The 16,979-nt window shown below is 50.7% G+C and overlaps 1 protein-coding gene across 1 annotated transcript in view; it reads right to left on the reverse strand.

Moving 5' to 3' along the window:
- Nucleotides 1–411: 411 nt before the first annotated feature.
- The window catches only part of LOC126153327 (uncharacterized PE-PGRS family protein PE_PGRS54-like), a 45,694-nt gene continuing 29,126 nt past the window's right edge, over nucleotides 412–16,979 (reverse strand). Inside the window, exons 2-3 of the mRNA XM_049916064.1 lie at nucleotides 4,163–7,945; nucleotides 412–415 (exon numbers count right to left, since the gene is read on the reverse strand). Coding sequence (XP_049772021.1) covers nucleotides 412–415; nucleotides 4,163–7,945 — 3,787 coding nt within the window. The remainder of the gene's footprint in view (nucleotides 416–4,162; nucleotides 7,946–16,979) is intronic.

A 16,979-nucleotide genomic window follows, 5' to 3' on the forward strand; every position in this document is an offset into this window, starting at 1 on the left:
TTTCCCCGCTGCCTCAGTCGTAACATGTTTTGACCGGCAAGCGACCCATGTTGGCTAGAGTTTGAATGTGGTCTGCGCTGTTGAAATCAGCAAACTTCCTGTAAGGACGGAAATGTTGGGCTTTGCCGTACATATATTTATTATTTGAGCCAGTCATGTACGTGTTGTGTTAAGGGTTTTAGGGCATTTTTTGAGATACCTTTTGGAAGTTTTATCACTCCGTTAAAGAAGGTACAGGAAGGAGTAACTTCGACTGAAAATTTAATTGTAAATTATACATTTGTGCTTCACATTATAAAACTGTATTAGGTGAAAGTATGTAATTTAATGCACAATGATTATTTGTTAATGTATCAAATTGTGAACAGTTTGTTTGGCAGTGATACAAACGACACAAATAAGTTTCTCTGTTCACCTGTGGCATATAACATTACCTCATATTGTAAGCAGCTTGATTTATGTCACTGTAATTTGTAAGCTACAGTGTAATTTATTACAGTTAATTGTTCTGGGGAAATAAACCTTGAGTTGTATGTCCCCTTTTCATTAACCAAATCCCATCCAAATCGTCCGCTCAGTTGTCGCGGAAATCCTAGACTGTGGCCATGTTCTTCGGTTTGGAGAAAGCCTGTGACACATGCTGGAGGACTGATATTCTCCATACTTTACATGTGGGGCGTCCGTTGCCCCCCCCCTATCCTGCTCCCCTCAGGAGTTTTTAAAAGACAAGTTTACAAGGTACATTTAGGTTCTGCCTTGTCGGACACCTTCATCCAGGAAACACGAGATGCTTCGTGGTTCAGTCCTGAGCGGCGTCTTTTTTTGCTATTGCCATTAACCCTACAATGGCTGGTCTTCTGTTCGGCATTTCCAGCTCCCCTTTCGTTGGCAATTTTGCCATCGGTTGCAGTTCTCCACGGACCTGTCTCATTGAGCGGGGTCATCAGCAGTGTCTAGATTGTCCTCACTCATGGAATGTCTACAATGGCTTTTGTTTTTCCATTGACAGAACCGTTTGTATGATTTAATGGAGGTACAATTGGTTCCTTCCACTGTCTTTACACCACCCAGGGTGTCCATGTATCTTTGTGTGTGTGTGTGTGTGTGTGTGTGTGTGTGTGTGTGTGTGTGTGTGTGTGTGTGTGGCGAGCATGGGATCCCTGGCTAGTGCAGCTCTTTCCTTTCTGGGCTGCATACCTTCCCTTTCCACACCCCTCCCTGTCCCCAATCACCCCTTCCCCTTGGGAGTATGTTTTGTGCCTACATCTGGAGGTGGACACTTATGACTGTAAGACTTGGTTTCTCTTCTTTCCTCTCTATACTGGAAAGTCTGTCCATACTTTGTTCTTCTCTTTTCCTTGATTCTTCTCTTTACCTTCCTCTTTCTTTCTTTCCTTCCTTCCTTCCTTCCTTCCTGTGCATGTGTGAAGGCCGACTCACTCGTAGCTGGTGACGGGGTAACGCGTAATTCTTCACCCTGGGTAAACACGTAGTACACATAAGTACCCCTGGTAGAGGTCAGGCCCAGGGAGGGGTGATTACACTAGCTGGTGCCTTCTGAACATGCTTATTGGTCCCTCCATCCGTATCTCAGGAGGTCTGACCTGACCTGAGGTGGGGACAATCACTTAAGGCGGGAGTGCCCACAGGGAGGGGCTCCACTAAGGAGGAGCGCGCCATTGGAGAGGCCAGTAATCATTGGGGATAATTTAGCAATGCTTCCTCTATTTCTAAAACTTCTGCCCACAACAGAAATTTAGATCAGTCTCAGCTATGGACAATTCTTCCATCAGTGCCAGATTTTCTAGTTTCTCTGTCTGACGAAGGTAAAGATTTCACAGTCAACCCTTTCATTATTCAGAAAGGAGTCGACACAATTGCTGGTCCTGTCAAGTCTTGTTCCTTGTTACGAAATGGTACCTTGTTAGAAACACAGTACGCCCCCCCTCCCCAGGCACAAAATTGGTTTGAACTAAACTGCTACACACCTTCCCTGTCCGGATGGAAGCGCGCCGAACGTTAAACTCATCACACGGGCTGGTTTATACAAGATCATTAGACGGATTATCCAATGAGAACATTGAAAATTACCTCTGATCAGTGCGTAACGGCCGTATATCGCGTCATAAATGGGTTGCACAAGAATTGGTACAGACCTGTACTTTTTGATTTTTGACAGTTCAACTTCCATTAAACATTAAAGTGGGATATGAGATAATTTGAGTTCGCCCTTACATCCTGAACCACAATGCGTTGCAATAGGTGTCAGCGGTTTCATCATACCAGCCAGTCGTGTTCCAATATGGACAAGTGCGTTAAATGTGGCACGGATGCCCATGAGTGTGATTGTCCACCTGTTACCTCGTTGCATCAACGGTATGGGCGACCACGCTACTTCCTTTCGAGATTACCATATTTTTAAAGATGTACCATGAAATCAGCGTGAAGGAAAAGGTGTCTACCTTTGCTGCTCGTAAGTTATTCGCCAGTAGAAAGCACTGTTCCCAGTGGGTAAATATGGCACTGTCCTCGCCTCTCCTTGACCTACTAAGGAGGTAGCCATGCAGACTTGTGATCTCACCTTCAGCGCCACGGTTGCCAGATTGGCCAGACCAAAGATCGCCTGTTCCACCTCTCCACTATCACCTACTCACTCCAAGCTCAGCCTTCATTGGCTCCTGCTAAATCACGGGCCCCAAAATCGGACACCCGGACATCCAAGAAAGAGCCTACTCGCGAAGATTTTTTTTATGTACCCAGACCTCACAACCATCGATTCCTTCCTCCTCAATCCTGCCTCCAAGAATTTCATAAGAAACGAAGTTCCTCTCCTTCTCTGCCACAGCGTCTCTCTTCTACAGCTCCATCCAGCAGTAGCCGCCCTCGGCTGTCTTCTGTGTTGCCAAGAGACACTGCTGGAGGTTGATCAACCAGCAGATCACTGGTGGCAGGAGCTGCTCCTGAACAACCTGTGGGTCAGGATCTTCTGCCTTTGGCTGAATGCCGTTCCACGCTGTCAGCCATTGGCGCTCAGCGGTCGTTGACAGCAACTGTGGTGAGATTTTTCCCTCTTCTGTCCACCCTATGTCAATTATCCATTGGAAATCCGCGGAATTCGCTCCAATCGGGATGAATCCTACGATCCTACTCCCCAGTCGTTTACTGTCTTCTGGAAACAAAGCTACATCCACATGATTGCTTCCTCTTCGCTCATTTCCAATCAGTCTGGTTTGATCTCACTTCTGATGGCACCCTGGCACGTGGGGGACTTAAGATTCTTCTCCATGATAGAGAGTATCACCTAATCCCCTTAAACAGTTCCTTCCAAGCTGTCGCTGTACGTCTTTCTCTTTCTGGATACATTTTCTCTCTTTGTACCATATACATTGCATCGTTCACACTGATGGCAGGGGGGCGATCTCTTAAATTTCCTTGGTCAGCTCCCACCCCCTTATTTGCTGGTTGGGGACTTAAGCGCCCACCACCCGCATTGGGGATCTCTGCGTCCTTGTCTGACGCCGGCCGCTATGGCCGAGCGGTTCTAGGCACTTCAGTCTGCAACTGGGTGCCTGCTATGGTCTAGGGTTCGAATCCTGCCTCGGGCATGGATGTGTGTGATGTCCTTAGGTTAGTTAGGTTTAACTAGTTCTAAGTTCTAGGGGAATGATGATCTCAGATGTTAAGTCCCATATTGCCTAGAGCCATTTGAACTTTGTCTGAGAGGCTTCCTATTGATTGACCTCTTCCACCAAGCGGATCTTCGTCGCCTCAACACCGGGAGCCTACATTTGTCTGCCTCCTCCCTGCGGGTCCGGGGATTAGAATAGGCCCGAGGTATTCCTGCCTGTCGTAAGAGGCGACTAAAAGGAGTCCATCCCCCTCACGGGGGTAGTTAGCGCCTGCGTCCGGAGACGGACGGTTCCACGACCTATAATTGTGGTCTTTTTGGTTTTTCACTTCTCGTTTCTTCCTTCCTTTTGTTGGTTCCTTTCTTTGCTCTTCTCCACCTCACTGTCTTCCTTACTCTTTCCCTTGCCTTCTTTCCCTTGCCTTCTTTCCCTTGCCTTCTTTCCCTTGCCTTCTTTCCCTTGCCTTCTTTCCCTTGCCTTCTTTCCCTTGCCTTCTTTCCCTTGCCTTCTTTCCCTTGCCTTCTTTCCCTTGCCTTCTTTCCCTTGCCTTCTTTCCCTTGCCTTCTTTCCCTTGCCTTCTTTCCCTTGCCTTCTTTCCCTTGCCTTCTTTCCCTTGCCTTCTTTCCCTTGCCTTCTTTCCCTTGCCTTCTTTCCCTTGCCTTCTTTCCCTTGCCTTCTTTCCCTTGCCTTCTTTCCCTTGCCTTCTTTCCCTTGCCTTCTTTCCCTTGCCTTCTTTCCCTTGCCTTCTTTCCCTTGCCTTCTTTCCCTTGCCTTCTTTCCCTTGCCTTCTTTCCCTTGCCTTCTTTCCCTTGCCTTCTTTCCCTTGCCTTCTTTCCCTTGCCTTCTTTCCCTTGCCTTCTTTCCCTTGCCTTCTTTCCCTTGCCTTCTTTCCCTTGCCTTCTTTCCCTTGCCTTCTTTCCCTTGCCTTCTTTCCCTTGCCTTCTTTCCCTTGCCTTCTTTCCCTTGCCTTCTTTCCCTTGCCTTCTTTCCCTTGCCTTCTTTCCCTTGCCTTCTTTCCCTTGCCTTCTTTCCCTTGCCTTCTTTCCCTTGCCTTCTTTCCCTTGCCTTCTTTCCCTTGCCTTCTTTCCCTTGCCTTCTTTCCCTTGCCTTCTTTCCCTTGCCTTCTTTCCCTTGCCTTCTTTCCCTTGCCTTCTTTCCCTTGCCTTCTTTCCCTTGCCTTCTTTCCCTTGCCTTCTTTCCCTTGCCTTCTTTCCCTTGCCTTCTTTCCCTTGCCTTCTTTCCCTTGCCTTCTTTCCCTTGCCTTCTTTCCCTTGCCTTCTTTCCCTTGCCTTCTTTCCCTTGCCTTCTTTCCCTTGCCTTCTTTCCCTTGCCTTCTTTCCCTTGCCTTCTTTCCCTTGCCTTCTTTCCCTTGCCTTCTTTCCCTTGCCTTCTTTCCCTTGCCTTCTTTCCCTTGCCTTCTTTCCCTTGCCTTCTTTCCCTTGCCTTCTTTCCCTTGCCTTCTTTCCCTTGCCTTCTTTCCCTTGCCTTCTTTCCCTTGCCTTCTTTCCCTTGCCTTCTTTCCCTTGCCTTCTTTCCCTTGCCTTCTTTCCCTTGCCTTCTTTCCCTTGCCTTCTTTCCCTTGCCTTCTTTCCCTTGCCTTCTTTCCCTTGCCTTCTTTCCCTTGCCTTCTTTCCCTTGCCTTCTTTCCCTTGCCTTCTTTCCCTTGCCTTCTTTCCCTTGCCTTCTTTCCCTTGCCTTCTTTCCCTTGCCTTCTTTCCCTTGCCTTCTTTCCCTTGCCTTCTTTCCCTTGCCTTCTTTCCCTTGCCTTCTTTCCCTTGCCTTCTTTCCCTTGCCTTCTTTCCCTTGCCTTCTTTCCCTTGCCTTCTTTCCCTTGCCTTCTTTCCCTTGCCTTCTTTCCCTTGCCTTCTTTCCCTTGCCTTCTTTCCCTTGCCTTCTTTCCCTTGCCTTCTTTCCCTTGCCTTCTTTCCCTTGCCTTCTTTCCCTTGCCTTCTTTCCCTTGCCTTCTTTCCCTTGCCTTCTTTCCCTTGCCTTCTTTCCCTTGCCTTCTTTCCCTTGCCTTCTTTCCCTTGCCTTCTTTCCCTTGCCTTCTTTCCCTTGCCTTCTTTCCCTTGCCTTCTTTCCCTTGCCTTCTTTCCCTTGCCTTCTTTCCCTTGCCTTCTTTCCCTTGCCTTCTTTCCCTTGCCTTCTTTCCCTTGCCTTCTTTCCCTTGCCTTCTTTCCCTTGCCTTCTTTCCCTTGCCTTCTTTCCCTTGCCTTCTTTCCCTTGCCTTCTTTCCCTTGCCTTCTTTCCCTTGCCTTCTTTCCCTTGCCTTCTTTCCCTTGCCTTCTTTCCCTTGCCTTCTTTCCCTTGCCTTCTTTCCCTTGCCTTCTTTCCCTTGCCTTCTTTCCCTTGCCTTCTTTCCCTTGCCTTCTTTCCCTTGCCTCCTTTCCCTTGCCTCCTTTCCCTTGCCTCCTTTCCCTTGCCTCCTTTCCCTTGCCTCCTTTCCCTTGCCTCCTTTCCCTTGCCTCCTTTCCCTTGCCTCCTTTCCCTTGCCTCCTTTCCCTTGCCTCCTTTCCCTTGCCTCCTTTCCCTTGCCTCCTTTCCCTTGCCTCCTTTCCCTTGCCTCCTTTCCCTTGCCTCCTTTCCCTTGCCTCCTTTCCCTTGCCTCCTTTCCCTTGCCTCCTTTCCCTTGCCTCCTTTCCCTTGCCTCCTTTCCCTTGCCTCCTTTCCCTTGCCTCCTTTCCCTTGCCTCCTTTCCCTTGCCTCCTTTCCCTTGCCTCCTTTCCCTTGCCTCCTTTCCCTTGCCTCCTTTCCCTTGCCTCCTTTCCCTTGCCTCCTTTCCCTTGCCTCCTTTCCCTTGCCTCCTTTCCCTTGCCTCCTTTCCCTTGCCTCCTTTCCCTTGCCTCCTTTCCCTTGCCTCCTTTCCCTTGCCTCCTTTCCCTTGCCTCCTTTCCCTTGCCTCCTTTCCCTTGCCTCCTTTCCCTTGCCTCCTTTCCCTTGCCTCCTTTCCCTTGCCTCCTTTCCCTTGCCTCCTTTCCCTTGCCTCCTTTCCCTTGCCTCCTTTCCCTTGCCTCCTTTCCCTTGCCTCCTTTCCCTTGCCTCCTTTCCCTTGCCTCCTTTCCCTTGCCTCCTTTCCCTTGCCTCCTTTCCCTTGCCTCCTTTCCCTTGCCTCCTTTCCCTTGCCTCCTTTCCCTTGCCTCCTTTCCCTTGCCTCCTTTCCCTTGCCTCCTTTCCCTTGCCTCCTTTCCCTTGCCTCCTTTCCCTTGCCTCCTTTCCCTTGCCTCCTTTCCCTTGCCTCCTTTCCCTTGCCTCCTTTCCCTTGCCTCCTTTCCCTTGCCTCCTTTCCCTTGCCTCCTTTCCCTTGCCTCCTTTCCCTTGCCTCCTTTCCCTTGCCTCCTTTCCCTTGCCTCCTTTCCCTTGCCTCCTTTCCCTTGCCTCCTTTCCCTTGCCTCCTTTCCCTTGCCTCCTTTCCCTTGCCTCCTTTCCCTTGCCTCCTTTCCCTTGCCTCCTTTCCCTTGCCTCCTTTCCCTTGCCTCCTTTCCCTTGCCTCCTTTCCCTTGCCTCCTTTCCCTTGCCTCCTTTCCCTTGCCTCCTTTCCCTTGCCTCCTTTCCCTTGCCTCCTTTCCCTTGCCTCCTTTCCCTTGCCTCCTTTCCCTTGCCTCCTTTCCCTTGCCTCCTTTCCCTTGCCTCCTTTCCCTTGCCTCCTTTCCCTTGCCTCCTTTCCCTTGCCTCCTTTCCCTTGCCTCCTTTCCCTTGCCTCCTTTCCCTTGCCTCCTTTCCCTTGCCTCCTTTCCCTTGCCTCCTTTCCCTTGCCTCCTTTCCCTTGCCTCCTTTCCCTTGCCTCCTTTCCCTTGCCTCCTTTCCCTTGCCTCCTTTCCCTTGCCTCCTTTCCCTTGCCTCCTTTCCCTTGCCTCCTTTCCCTTGCCTCCTTTCCCTTGCCTCCTTTCCCTTGCCTCCTTTCCCTTGCCTCCTTTCCCTTGCCTCCTTTCCCTTGCCTCCTTTCCCTTGCCTCCTTTCCCTTGCCTCCTTTCCCTTGCCTCCTTTCCCTTGCCTCCTTTCCCTTGCCTCCTTTCCCTTGCCTCCTTTCCCTTGCCTCCTTTCCCTTGCCTCCTTTCCCTTGCCTCCTTTCCCTTGCCTCCTTTCCCTTGCCTCCTTTCCCTTGCCTCCTTTCCCTTGCCTCCTTTCCCTTGCCTCCTTTCCCTTGCCTCCTTTCCCTTGCCTCCTTTCCCTTGCCTCCTTTCCCTTGCCTCCTTTGCCTTGCCTCCTTTGCCTTGCCTCCTTTGCCTTGCCTCCTTTGCCTTGCCTCCTTTGCCTTGCCTCCTTTGCCTTGCCTCCTTTGCCTTGCCTCCTTTGCCTTGCCTCCTTTGCCTTGCCTCCTTTGCCTTGCCTCCTTTGCCTTGCCTCCTTTGCCTTGCCTCCTTTGCCTTGCCTCCTTTGCCTTGCCTCCTTTGCCTTGCCTCCTTTGCCTTGCCTCCTTTGCCTTGCCTCCTTTGCCTTGCCTCCTCTGGTCTCCGCCTCGGCGTTTGAGACAGTCTGTCCTCTTTCTCCCTCTCTTTTTCCTCTTCTTCCTTCCTCCCTGTGCGTGCCTGAAGGCCGACCCACGCGTTCGCACGCGTAGCCGGTGACGGGGTAACGCGGAAGTCCCCACCCTGGGTAGACATGTAAGGCACGCGCGTACCCCCTGGTAAAGGCCAGGCCCGGGGAGGGGTGATTGCCTGAGCTGATACCTTCTGACCACGCCGATTGGTCCCTCCGTCTGTTTCTCGGGAGGTGTGACCTGAGGTGTAAACATTCACCTAAGGCGGGAGTGCCCTCTGAGAGGGTCCCCACAAGGAAGGAGCGCGCCATCGGAGACGCTGGCAATCATGGGGGATTCCTCCGCAATGGATTCTACTCCATCGCTTTCGACTTCTGCCCAAAAACGGAAACTTGACCAGCCACCAGTGACAAAAGTACTACCGCCTGCCCCACAGTTCCTCGTCGTTTCTCGATCTGAGGACGGAAAGGATTTTTCCTCTGTCAACCCTTTCGTTATCCAGAAGGGCGTAGATGCCATAGCCGGATCTGTCAAATCTTGTACCAGGTTGCGTAACGGTACCTTATTACTAGAAACTGAGTGCCTTTCAGGCACAAAAACTGCTTCGGGCTACACTCCTGTACACGTTCCCTGTCCGGGTGGAGGCCCACCGAACTTTGAATTCGTCTCGTGGTGTAGTCTATACTAGCTCCCTCGACGGATTGACTGACGAGGAGATTCAATCTTTCCTCGCTGAGCAGGGCGTGACGGCTGTCCATAGGGTCATGAAAAAGGTCAACAATGACCTTGTACTGACCCGGACACTTTTCTTGACCTTCGATAGTGTTAAGCTGCCATCGCGCATCAAGGCGGGCTACGAGGTTATTTCTGTTCGCCCCTATGTCCCGACACCTACGCGCTGCTACCAGTGTCAGCGTTTCAATCACACTCGACAGTCTTGTTCCAATGCGGCTAAATGTGTCACTTGTGGCAGGGATGCCCATGAGGGTGACTGTCCACCTCCGTCTCCTCGTTGTGTGTACTGTCAGGGTGACCATGCCGCATCCTCCCGCGACTGTCCTGTCTATCTACATCTACATCTACATCTACATTTATACTCCGCAAGCCACCCAACGGTGTGTGGCGGAGGGCACTTTACGTGCCACTGTCATTATCTCCCTTTCCTGTTCCAGTCGCGTATGGTTCGCGGGAAGAACGACTGTCTGAAAGCCTCTGTGCGCGCTCTAATCTCTCTAATTTTACATTCGTGATCGCCTCGGGAGGTATAAGTAGGGGGAAGCAATATATTCGATACCTCATCCAGAAACGCACCCTCTCGAAACCTGGCGAGCAAGCTACACCGCGATGCAGAGCGCCTCTCTTGCAGAGTCTGCCACTTGAGTTTGTTAAACATCTCCGTAACGCTATCACGGTTACCAAATAACCCTGTGACGAAACGCGCCGCTCTTCTTTGGATCTTCTCTATCTCCTCCGTCAACCCGATCTGGTACGGATCCCACACTGATGAGCAATACTCAAGTATAGGTCGAACGAGTGTTTTGTAAGCCACCTCATTTGTTGATGGACTACATTTTCTAAGGACTCTCCCAATGAATCTCAACCTGGTACCCGCCTTACCAACAATTAATTTTATATGATCATTCCACTTCAAATCGTTCCGCACGCATACTCCCAGATATTTTACAGAAGTAACTGCTACCAGTGTTTGTTCCGCTATCATATAATCATACAATAAAGGATCCTTCTTTCTATGTATTCGCAATACATTACATTTGTCTATGTTAAGGGTCAGTTGCCACTCCCTGCACCAAGTGCCTATCCGCTGCAGATCTTCCTGCATTTCGCTACAATTTTCTAATGCTGCAACTTCTCTGTATACTACAGCATCATCCGCGAAAAGCCGCATGGAACTTCCGACACTATCTACTAGGTCATTTATATATATTGTGAAAAGCAATGGTCCCATAACACTCCACTGTGGCACGCCAGAGGTTACTTTAACGTCTGTAGATGTCTCTCCATTGAGAACAACATGCTGTGTTCTGTTTGCTAAAAACTCTTCAATCCAGCCACACAGCTGGTCTGATATTCCGTAGGCTCTTACTTTGTTTATCAGGCGACAGTGCGGAACTGTATCGAACGCCTTCCGGAAGTCAAGGAAAATGGCATCTACCTGGGAGCCTGTATCTAATATTTTCTGGGTCTCATGAACAAATAAAGCGAGTTGGGTTTCACACGATCGCTGTTTCCGGAATCCATGTTGATTCCTACATAGTAGATTCTGAGTTTCCAAAAACGACATGATACTCGAGCAAAAGACATGTTCTAAAATTCTACAACAGATCGACGTCAGAGAGATAGGTCTATAGTTTTGCGCATCTGCTCGACGACCCTTCTTGAAGACTGGGACTACCTGTGCTCTTTTCCAATCATTTGGAACCTTCTGTTCCTCTAGAGACTTGCGGTACACGGCTGTTAGAAGGGGGGCAAGTTCTTTCGCGTACTCTGTGTAGAATCGAATTGGTATCCCGTCAGGTCCAGTGGACTTTCCTCTGTTGAGTGATTCCAGTTGCTTTTCTATTCCTTGGACACTTATTTCTATAAGGAAGAACGCTGTATCCAAGAAATTCGGGTCAAAGAGAAAGTGTCCACCTCGGCTACTCGCAAGCTATTGGCTAGTAGGAAGCCCGCGCTGCTCCCAGCGGGGAAATACAGTACTGTCCTCGCCTCTTCTCGGACTACCAGGGAGGTAGCAACCCAGACATGCGATCTGACCTTCAGCACCACGGTCGTCCGTTCGGCCAGTGCGAAGATCGCGCGGTCGACGTCTCCTCTTCCTCCCATCACCCCACAGACACCAGCTCCTTCATCAGCTTCTGCTAAGACGAAGACCCCGAAGTCAGATGCACGGGCCTTCAAGAAGGAACCATCCCGTGCAGACTTCCTACCTCCCTCGACCTCCCAGCCTTCGACCAGTACTTCCACCAAACGTCCTTCCAAAAAGGATCATAGGAAGCACAGTTCTCCTTCTCCGCCACGGCGCATTTCTTCTCCTGCCCCACCCAGCGGTTGCCGCCCCAGGCCGTCATCCGTTTCGCCTGGCCGCACCGCTGGTAGCCGTACATCTGGCCGTTCACCGGCGGAGGGAGCTCCCCCTCCCGGCCATCCTCCCGAGATGACCGATGAACCTATGGACCCAATGGACGATGACTGTCCGCCTACTGATAGCGGCGGCAGTGCTCGCTCGAAGCCAGGCCCTCAGCGGCCTTGGAGGTGACCCCTTCTTTCATCTTCCTTTTCTTACGATGGCACTTATTCACTGGAATATTCGCAGCATTCGCTCCAACCGAGAGGACTTGAAGTTGCTGCTCCGCTTGCATAGTCCGCTCGTCGTAGCCCTCCAGGAAACGAAGCTACGCCCATGCGATCACATTGCCTTGGCACACTACACCTCTGTGCGTTTTGACCTACCCCCTGTGGTAGGTATCCCAGCTCATGGAAGGGTTATGTTGCTGGTCCGGGATGATATTTACTACGATCCCATCACGTTGCACACCGGCCTGCAGGCAGTTGCCATCCGCATTACTCTCCCCACTTTTACGTTTTCCTTTTGTACCGTTTACACTCCATCGTCATCTGCCGTTACCAGGGCAGACATGATGCAACTTATTGCTCAGCTACCTGCACCATTTTTGTTAACTGGAGACTTCAATGCCCACCATCCCCTTTGGGGCTCTCCAGCATCCTGCCCGAGGGGCTCCTTGTTAGCAGACCTTTTCAACCAGCTCAATCTAGTCTGCCTCAATACTGGCGCCCCTACTTTTCTTTCGGACACATCTCACACCTCTTCCCATTTAGACCTCTCTATATGTACTCCCCAACTTGCACGCCGGTTTGAGTGGTATGCACTTTCTGATCCATATTCGAGCGACCACTTCCCGTGTGTTATCCATCTCCTGCAGCATACCCCTTCTCCGTGCTCCTCTAGTTGGACCATCTCCAAGGCAGACTGGGGGCTCTTCTCTTCCAGGGCGACCTTTCAGGGTCAAACCTTCACAAGCTGCGATCGTCAGGTCGCACACCTCACGGAAGTCATTCTCGCTGCTGCTGAATATTCCATCCTTCACCCTACTTCTCCACGTCGCGTACCGGTCCCCTGGTGGACCGCAGCATGTAGAGACGCTTTACGTGCTCGTCGACGTGCTTTACGCACATTTAAACGCCACCCTACAGTGGCGAATTGTATCAATTATAAACGATTACGTGCTCAGTGTCGTCGTATTATCAAAGAAAGCAAGAAAGCCAGCTGGGCTGCTTTCACAAGCACCTTCAACAGTTTTACTCCTTCTGTTGTCTGGGGTAGCCTGCGCCGGCTATCTGGCACTAAGGTCCACTCACCTGTTTCTGGCTTGAAGGTCGCGAATGACGTCCTTGTGGCCCCTGAGGCCGTCTCCAATGCCTTCGGCCGCTTTTTCGCAGAGGTTTCGAGCTCCGCTCATTACCACCCTGCCTTCCTCCCCCGCAAACAGGCAGAGGAGGCTAGGCCACCTAACTTGCGCTCCTCGAATTGTGAAAGTTATAATGCCCCATTTACCATGCGGGAACTCGAAAACGCACTTGGCCGATCACGGTCCTCCGCTCCAGGGCCTGATTCTATTCATATTCAGATGCTGAAGAACCTTTCTCCTGCGGGTAACGGTTTTCTTCTTCGTACATACAATCGCATCTGGATTGAGGGATATGTTCCCGCATGCTGGCGCGAGTCTATTGTTGTCCCGATTCCTAAGCCGGGGAAGGACAAGCACTTGCCTTCCAGTTATCGACCCATCTCGCTTACCAGCTGTGTCTGTAAAGTGATGGAGCGAATGGTTAACTCTCGATTGGTTTGGCTGCTCGAGTCTCGACGCCTACTTACCAATGTACAATGTGGGTTTGGTAGGCGCCGCTCTGCTGTTGACCATCTGGTTACCTTGTCGACCTTCATTATGAATAACTTCTTGCGGAAGCGCCCGACCGCGGCTGTGTTCTTTGATTTGGAGAAGGCTTACGACACCTGTTGGAGGGCGGGCATTCTCCGCACCATGCATATATGGGGCCTTCGCGGTCGCCTCCCTCTTTTTATTCGTTCCTTTTTAATGGATCGACAGTTCAGGGTACGTGTGGGTCCTGTCCTGTCCGACACCTTTCGCCAGGAGAATGGGGTGCCACAGGGCTCAGTTTTGAGCGTCGCTCTCTTCGCCATCGCGATCAATCCAATAATGGATTGCCTCCCAGCTGATGTATCAGGCTCCCTTTTCGTGGACGATTTTACCATCTATTGCAGCGCGCAGTGTACACGTGTCCTGGAGCGCTGTCTTCAGCGTTCTCTTGACCGTCTTTACTCCTGGAGTGTCGCCAATGGCTTCCGTTTTTCTGCCGAGAAGACGGTCTGTATTAACTTCTGGCGCTACAAAGAGTTTCTCCCACCGTCCTTACGACTCGGTCCCGTTGCTCTCCCAATCGTGGAGTCAACCAAATTTTTAAGCCTTACATTTGACAGGAAACTTAGCTGGTCTCCACATGTCATATTTGGCCGCCCGTTGTACCCGTTCTTTAAATGTCCTCCGTGTTCTCAGTGGTATGTCGTGGGGAGCGGATCGAACCGTCCTACTTAGTCTATACCGGTCGATCGTCCGCTCCAAGCTGGATTATGGGAGCTTCGTATACTCCTCTGCACGGCCATCCATCTTACGCCGCCTCAACTCCATACAACATCGGGGTTTACGACTTGCGATCGGAGCATTTTATACTAGTCCCGTAGAGAGTCTTCATGCTGACGCTGGCGAATTGCCACTCACCTACCGGCGCGATATACTGCTTTAACGGTATGCCTGTCGGCTACTGTCAATGCCCGACCATCCGTCTTATCGTTCCTTTTTTGACGACTCTCTCGACCGTCAATACGGGTTGTATGTCTCTGCCCTGCTACCCCCTGGAGTTCGCTTTCGTCGCCTCCTTCAACACCTTAATTTTTCACTCCCTGCAACCTTTCGAGTGGGCGAGAGCCACACGCCACCTTGGCTCCAGCCTCAGGTCCGCGTTCACCTTGACCTCAGCTCGCTCCCGAAAGAGGTTACCCCCGGTTCGGTCTACCACTCCCGCTTTTTGGAACTTCGTTCGAAGTTCATCCATATGACTTTCATTTATACAGATGGCTCTAAGACCAATGACGGGGTCGGGTGTTCCTTTATTGTCGGGGCACAAAGTTTCAAATACCGGCTCCATGGCCATTGTTCGGTCTTCACAGCTGAGCTCTTTGCCCTCTACCAGGCTGTTCTTTACATCTGCCGCCACCGACATTCTGCTTATGTCATCTGCTCCGACTCCCTGAGCGCCATCCAGAGCCTCAGTGATCCGTACCCGGTTCATCCTTTCGTACACCGGATCCAACGCTCTCTTCAGCAGCTGGTGGACGTCGGTTCTCCAGTTAGCTTTATGTGGGTTCCTGGCCATGTCGGTATCCCTGGGAACGAAGCTGCAGATGCCGCGGCCAAGGCTGCGGTCCTCCAGCCTCGGACAGCTTCTTGTTGTGTCCCTTCGTCCGATTTTAGCAGGGTCATTTGTCGGCGCATTTTATCGCTGTGGCATGCCGATTGGGCTGCACTTACAGACAACAAGCTTCGGGCCTTAAAACCTCTTCCCGTGGCTTGGACGTCCTCCTCACGCCCTTCTCGGCGGGAGGAGGTAGTTTTGGCCCGGTTAAGAATTGGACACTGCCGGTTCAGCCATCGCCATCTGCTGACGGCTGCGCCGGCGCCGTTTTGCCGCTGTGGGCAATTGCTGACGGTCCGCCACATTTTAATGTCGTGTCCGGATTTTAACGCACTGCGTCTCGATCTTAACCTGCCATGTTCTTTAGATGCCGTTTTAGCGGATGACCCACGAGCAGCTGCTCGTGTTCTTCGTTTTATCCATTTGACAAACCTCACTAAGGACATTTGATGCTGCTGTTATTAATCCTATGCCTGTCAGTCTGTCTTTTATCGTGTTTTCCCTTTTAGTTGTTGTTTTAAACTTGTGACTCGCGGTGCATCCTTAACGTAGTCAGGGCGCTAATGACCATTGAAGTTGTGCGCCCTAAAACCACAACAAAAAAAAATTGTCTGCCTACACGTCAAACTTCTCTCATTTGGACAAATGGTCGGTACTGTTCAACTAGTTCAGCGATTTCAGTGGTTCCCTCTTGATTACCGTCAATTACCTAGCATCGATGATCAGGTCACTCATGTAACGGAAGTTGTTCTTACAGCCGTGGGACGTTCAATACCTCGTACCTCCACTTTGTCACGGCGCCCCCTAGGTCCTTGGTGGAACGAAGCCTGCCGGGACGCAATATGCGAGCGGAGACGCGCTCTTCGCGTTTTCCGCCACCATCCTACGTTGGCCAACTGTATCCGCTATAAGCAGTTAGGTGCGCGATGCCGTCGCATCATCCGCGATAGCAAGAAGCCAAGCTGGGACTACTTTACCAGCTTCTTTAACACCTTCACTCCTTCATCTGTAGTTTGGAGTCGAATTCGAAGGTTATCTGGCCCGTCTAGTTTCTTCCCGAACCCTGAGCTAACTCTCGTGCAATCTACCTTAGTGGACCCAGTCGCCATTTCTAACTCATTGGATCGACACTTCGCTGAGATTTAGAGCTCTTCAAATTATTCATCAGCCTCTCTCCCGAAGAAACGAGCAGTGGAAGTGTGACCTCTTCCTTTCTCCTCTAAAAGTCGCGAAAGCTATAATACCAATTTTTCTATGTGGGAACTCCAACAAGCACTCTTTCTCTCGATTTCCGCCCCAGGACCGGATGGCATCCACGTCCAAATGTTGCTGCATTTATTATACCATAGTATGCGCTACCTTCTTTGCCGTTATAATCGAATTTGGACCGACAGTACCTTTCCCAGAAGATGGTGGGAAGTTACCGTCACTCCTGTTCCGAAACCTGGAAAGGATAAAAATCTCCCCCTCTGGCTATCGCCCCATCTGTCACAGGTAGTGTACGTAAGGTTTTGGAGTGTATGGTGAATTGCCGTTTAGGCTGATGGCTGAAAAGATTATGAGAAACATGTTAACTTCTGCACGTGATCATTAAGACAGGATATTCCAGATGTATCATGTACCTTGTACCTTGTTTAGTGATAAAGCAACATTTACCATTCATGGCCAGATAAATCACCGAAACATGCACTATTGGTCTGTTGACAATCCCCATTGGCTTCGTCAGGTGGAACGTTAGCAGCCACGGATTACAAACGTGTGGTGTGGGATAGTGAAACATCCGCCCATAGGTTCGTTTTTCATAGACGAAACACTGAACGTGCACAAGTATCGTAGCCTCCTGACATCTACAGGTGCCATAAGACGGTCGTCTGCAGACTAGGAGGAATCTGTGGTACCAACATGACGGCTGTCCAGGCCATAGTGCACGAAATATAGCCAAATCGTTGGATTGGACTCAGAGCACCTGTGTCTTAGCCTTCCCATTCCCCGGATTTGAAGCCTTTAGAATTTTTTCTGCGGCGGAAGTTGAGAAGCTGTCTTCCAGGACATATCGACTACACCCCATGATAGGCAACGACGTATTATTGCTGTCTGCCCGGACATCTCGGCTGAAATGCTATCACGCGTGCACCAGTCGTTCCTTACCAAGCTTGCCGCTGTGGGTGGTTATTTTGAACACAATTTGTGATAGTCATTGTCTCCTTACTGGTAGTATGCATGTAACTAGCACATGCACTTCTCTTTAGCGTGTGTTACCGAAGGTATCTTAAGTGTCGGTGTGGGAACTTTTCAAAATACGGTACCTTATAAAAGACTCGCATTATAATCTTGAAACAGAC

Source organism: Schistocerca cancellata, chromosome 2 (genome assembly GCF_023864275.1).
Source record: "Schistocerca cancellata isolate TAMUIC-IGC-003103 chromosome 2, iqSchCanc2.1, whole genome shotgun sequence".
In the NCBI taxonomy this organism is placed as follows: Eukaryota; Metazoa; Arthropoda; class Insecta; order Orthoptera; family Acrididae; genus Schistocerca; species Schistocerca cancellata.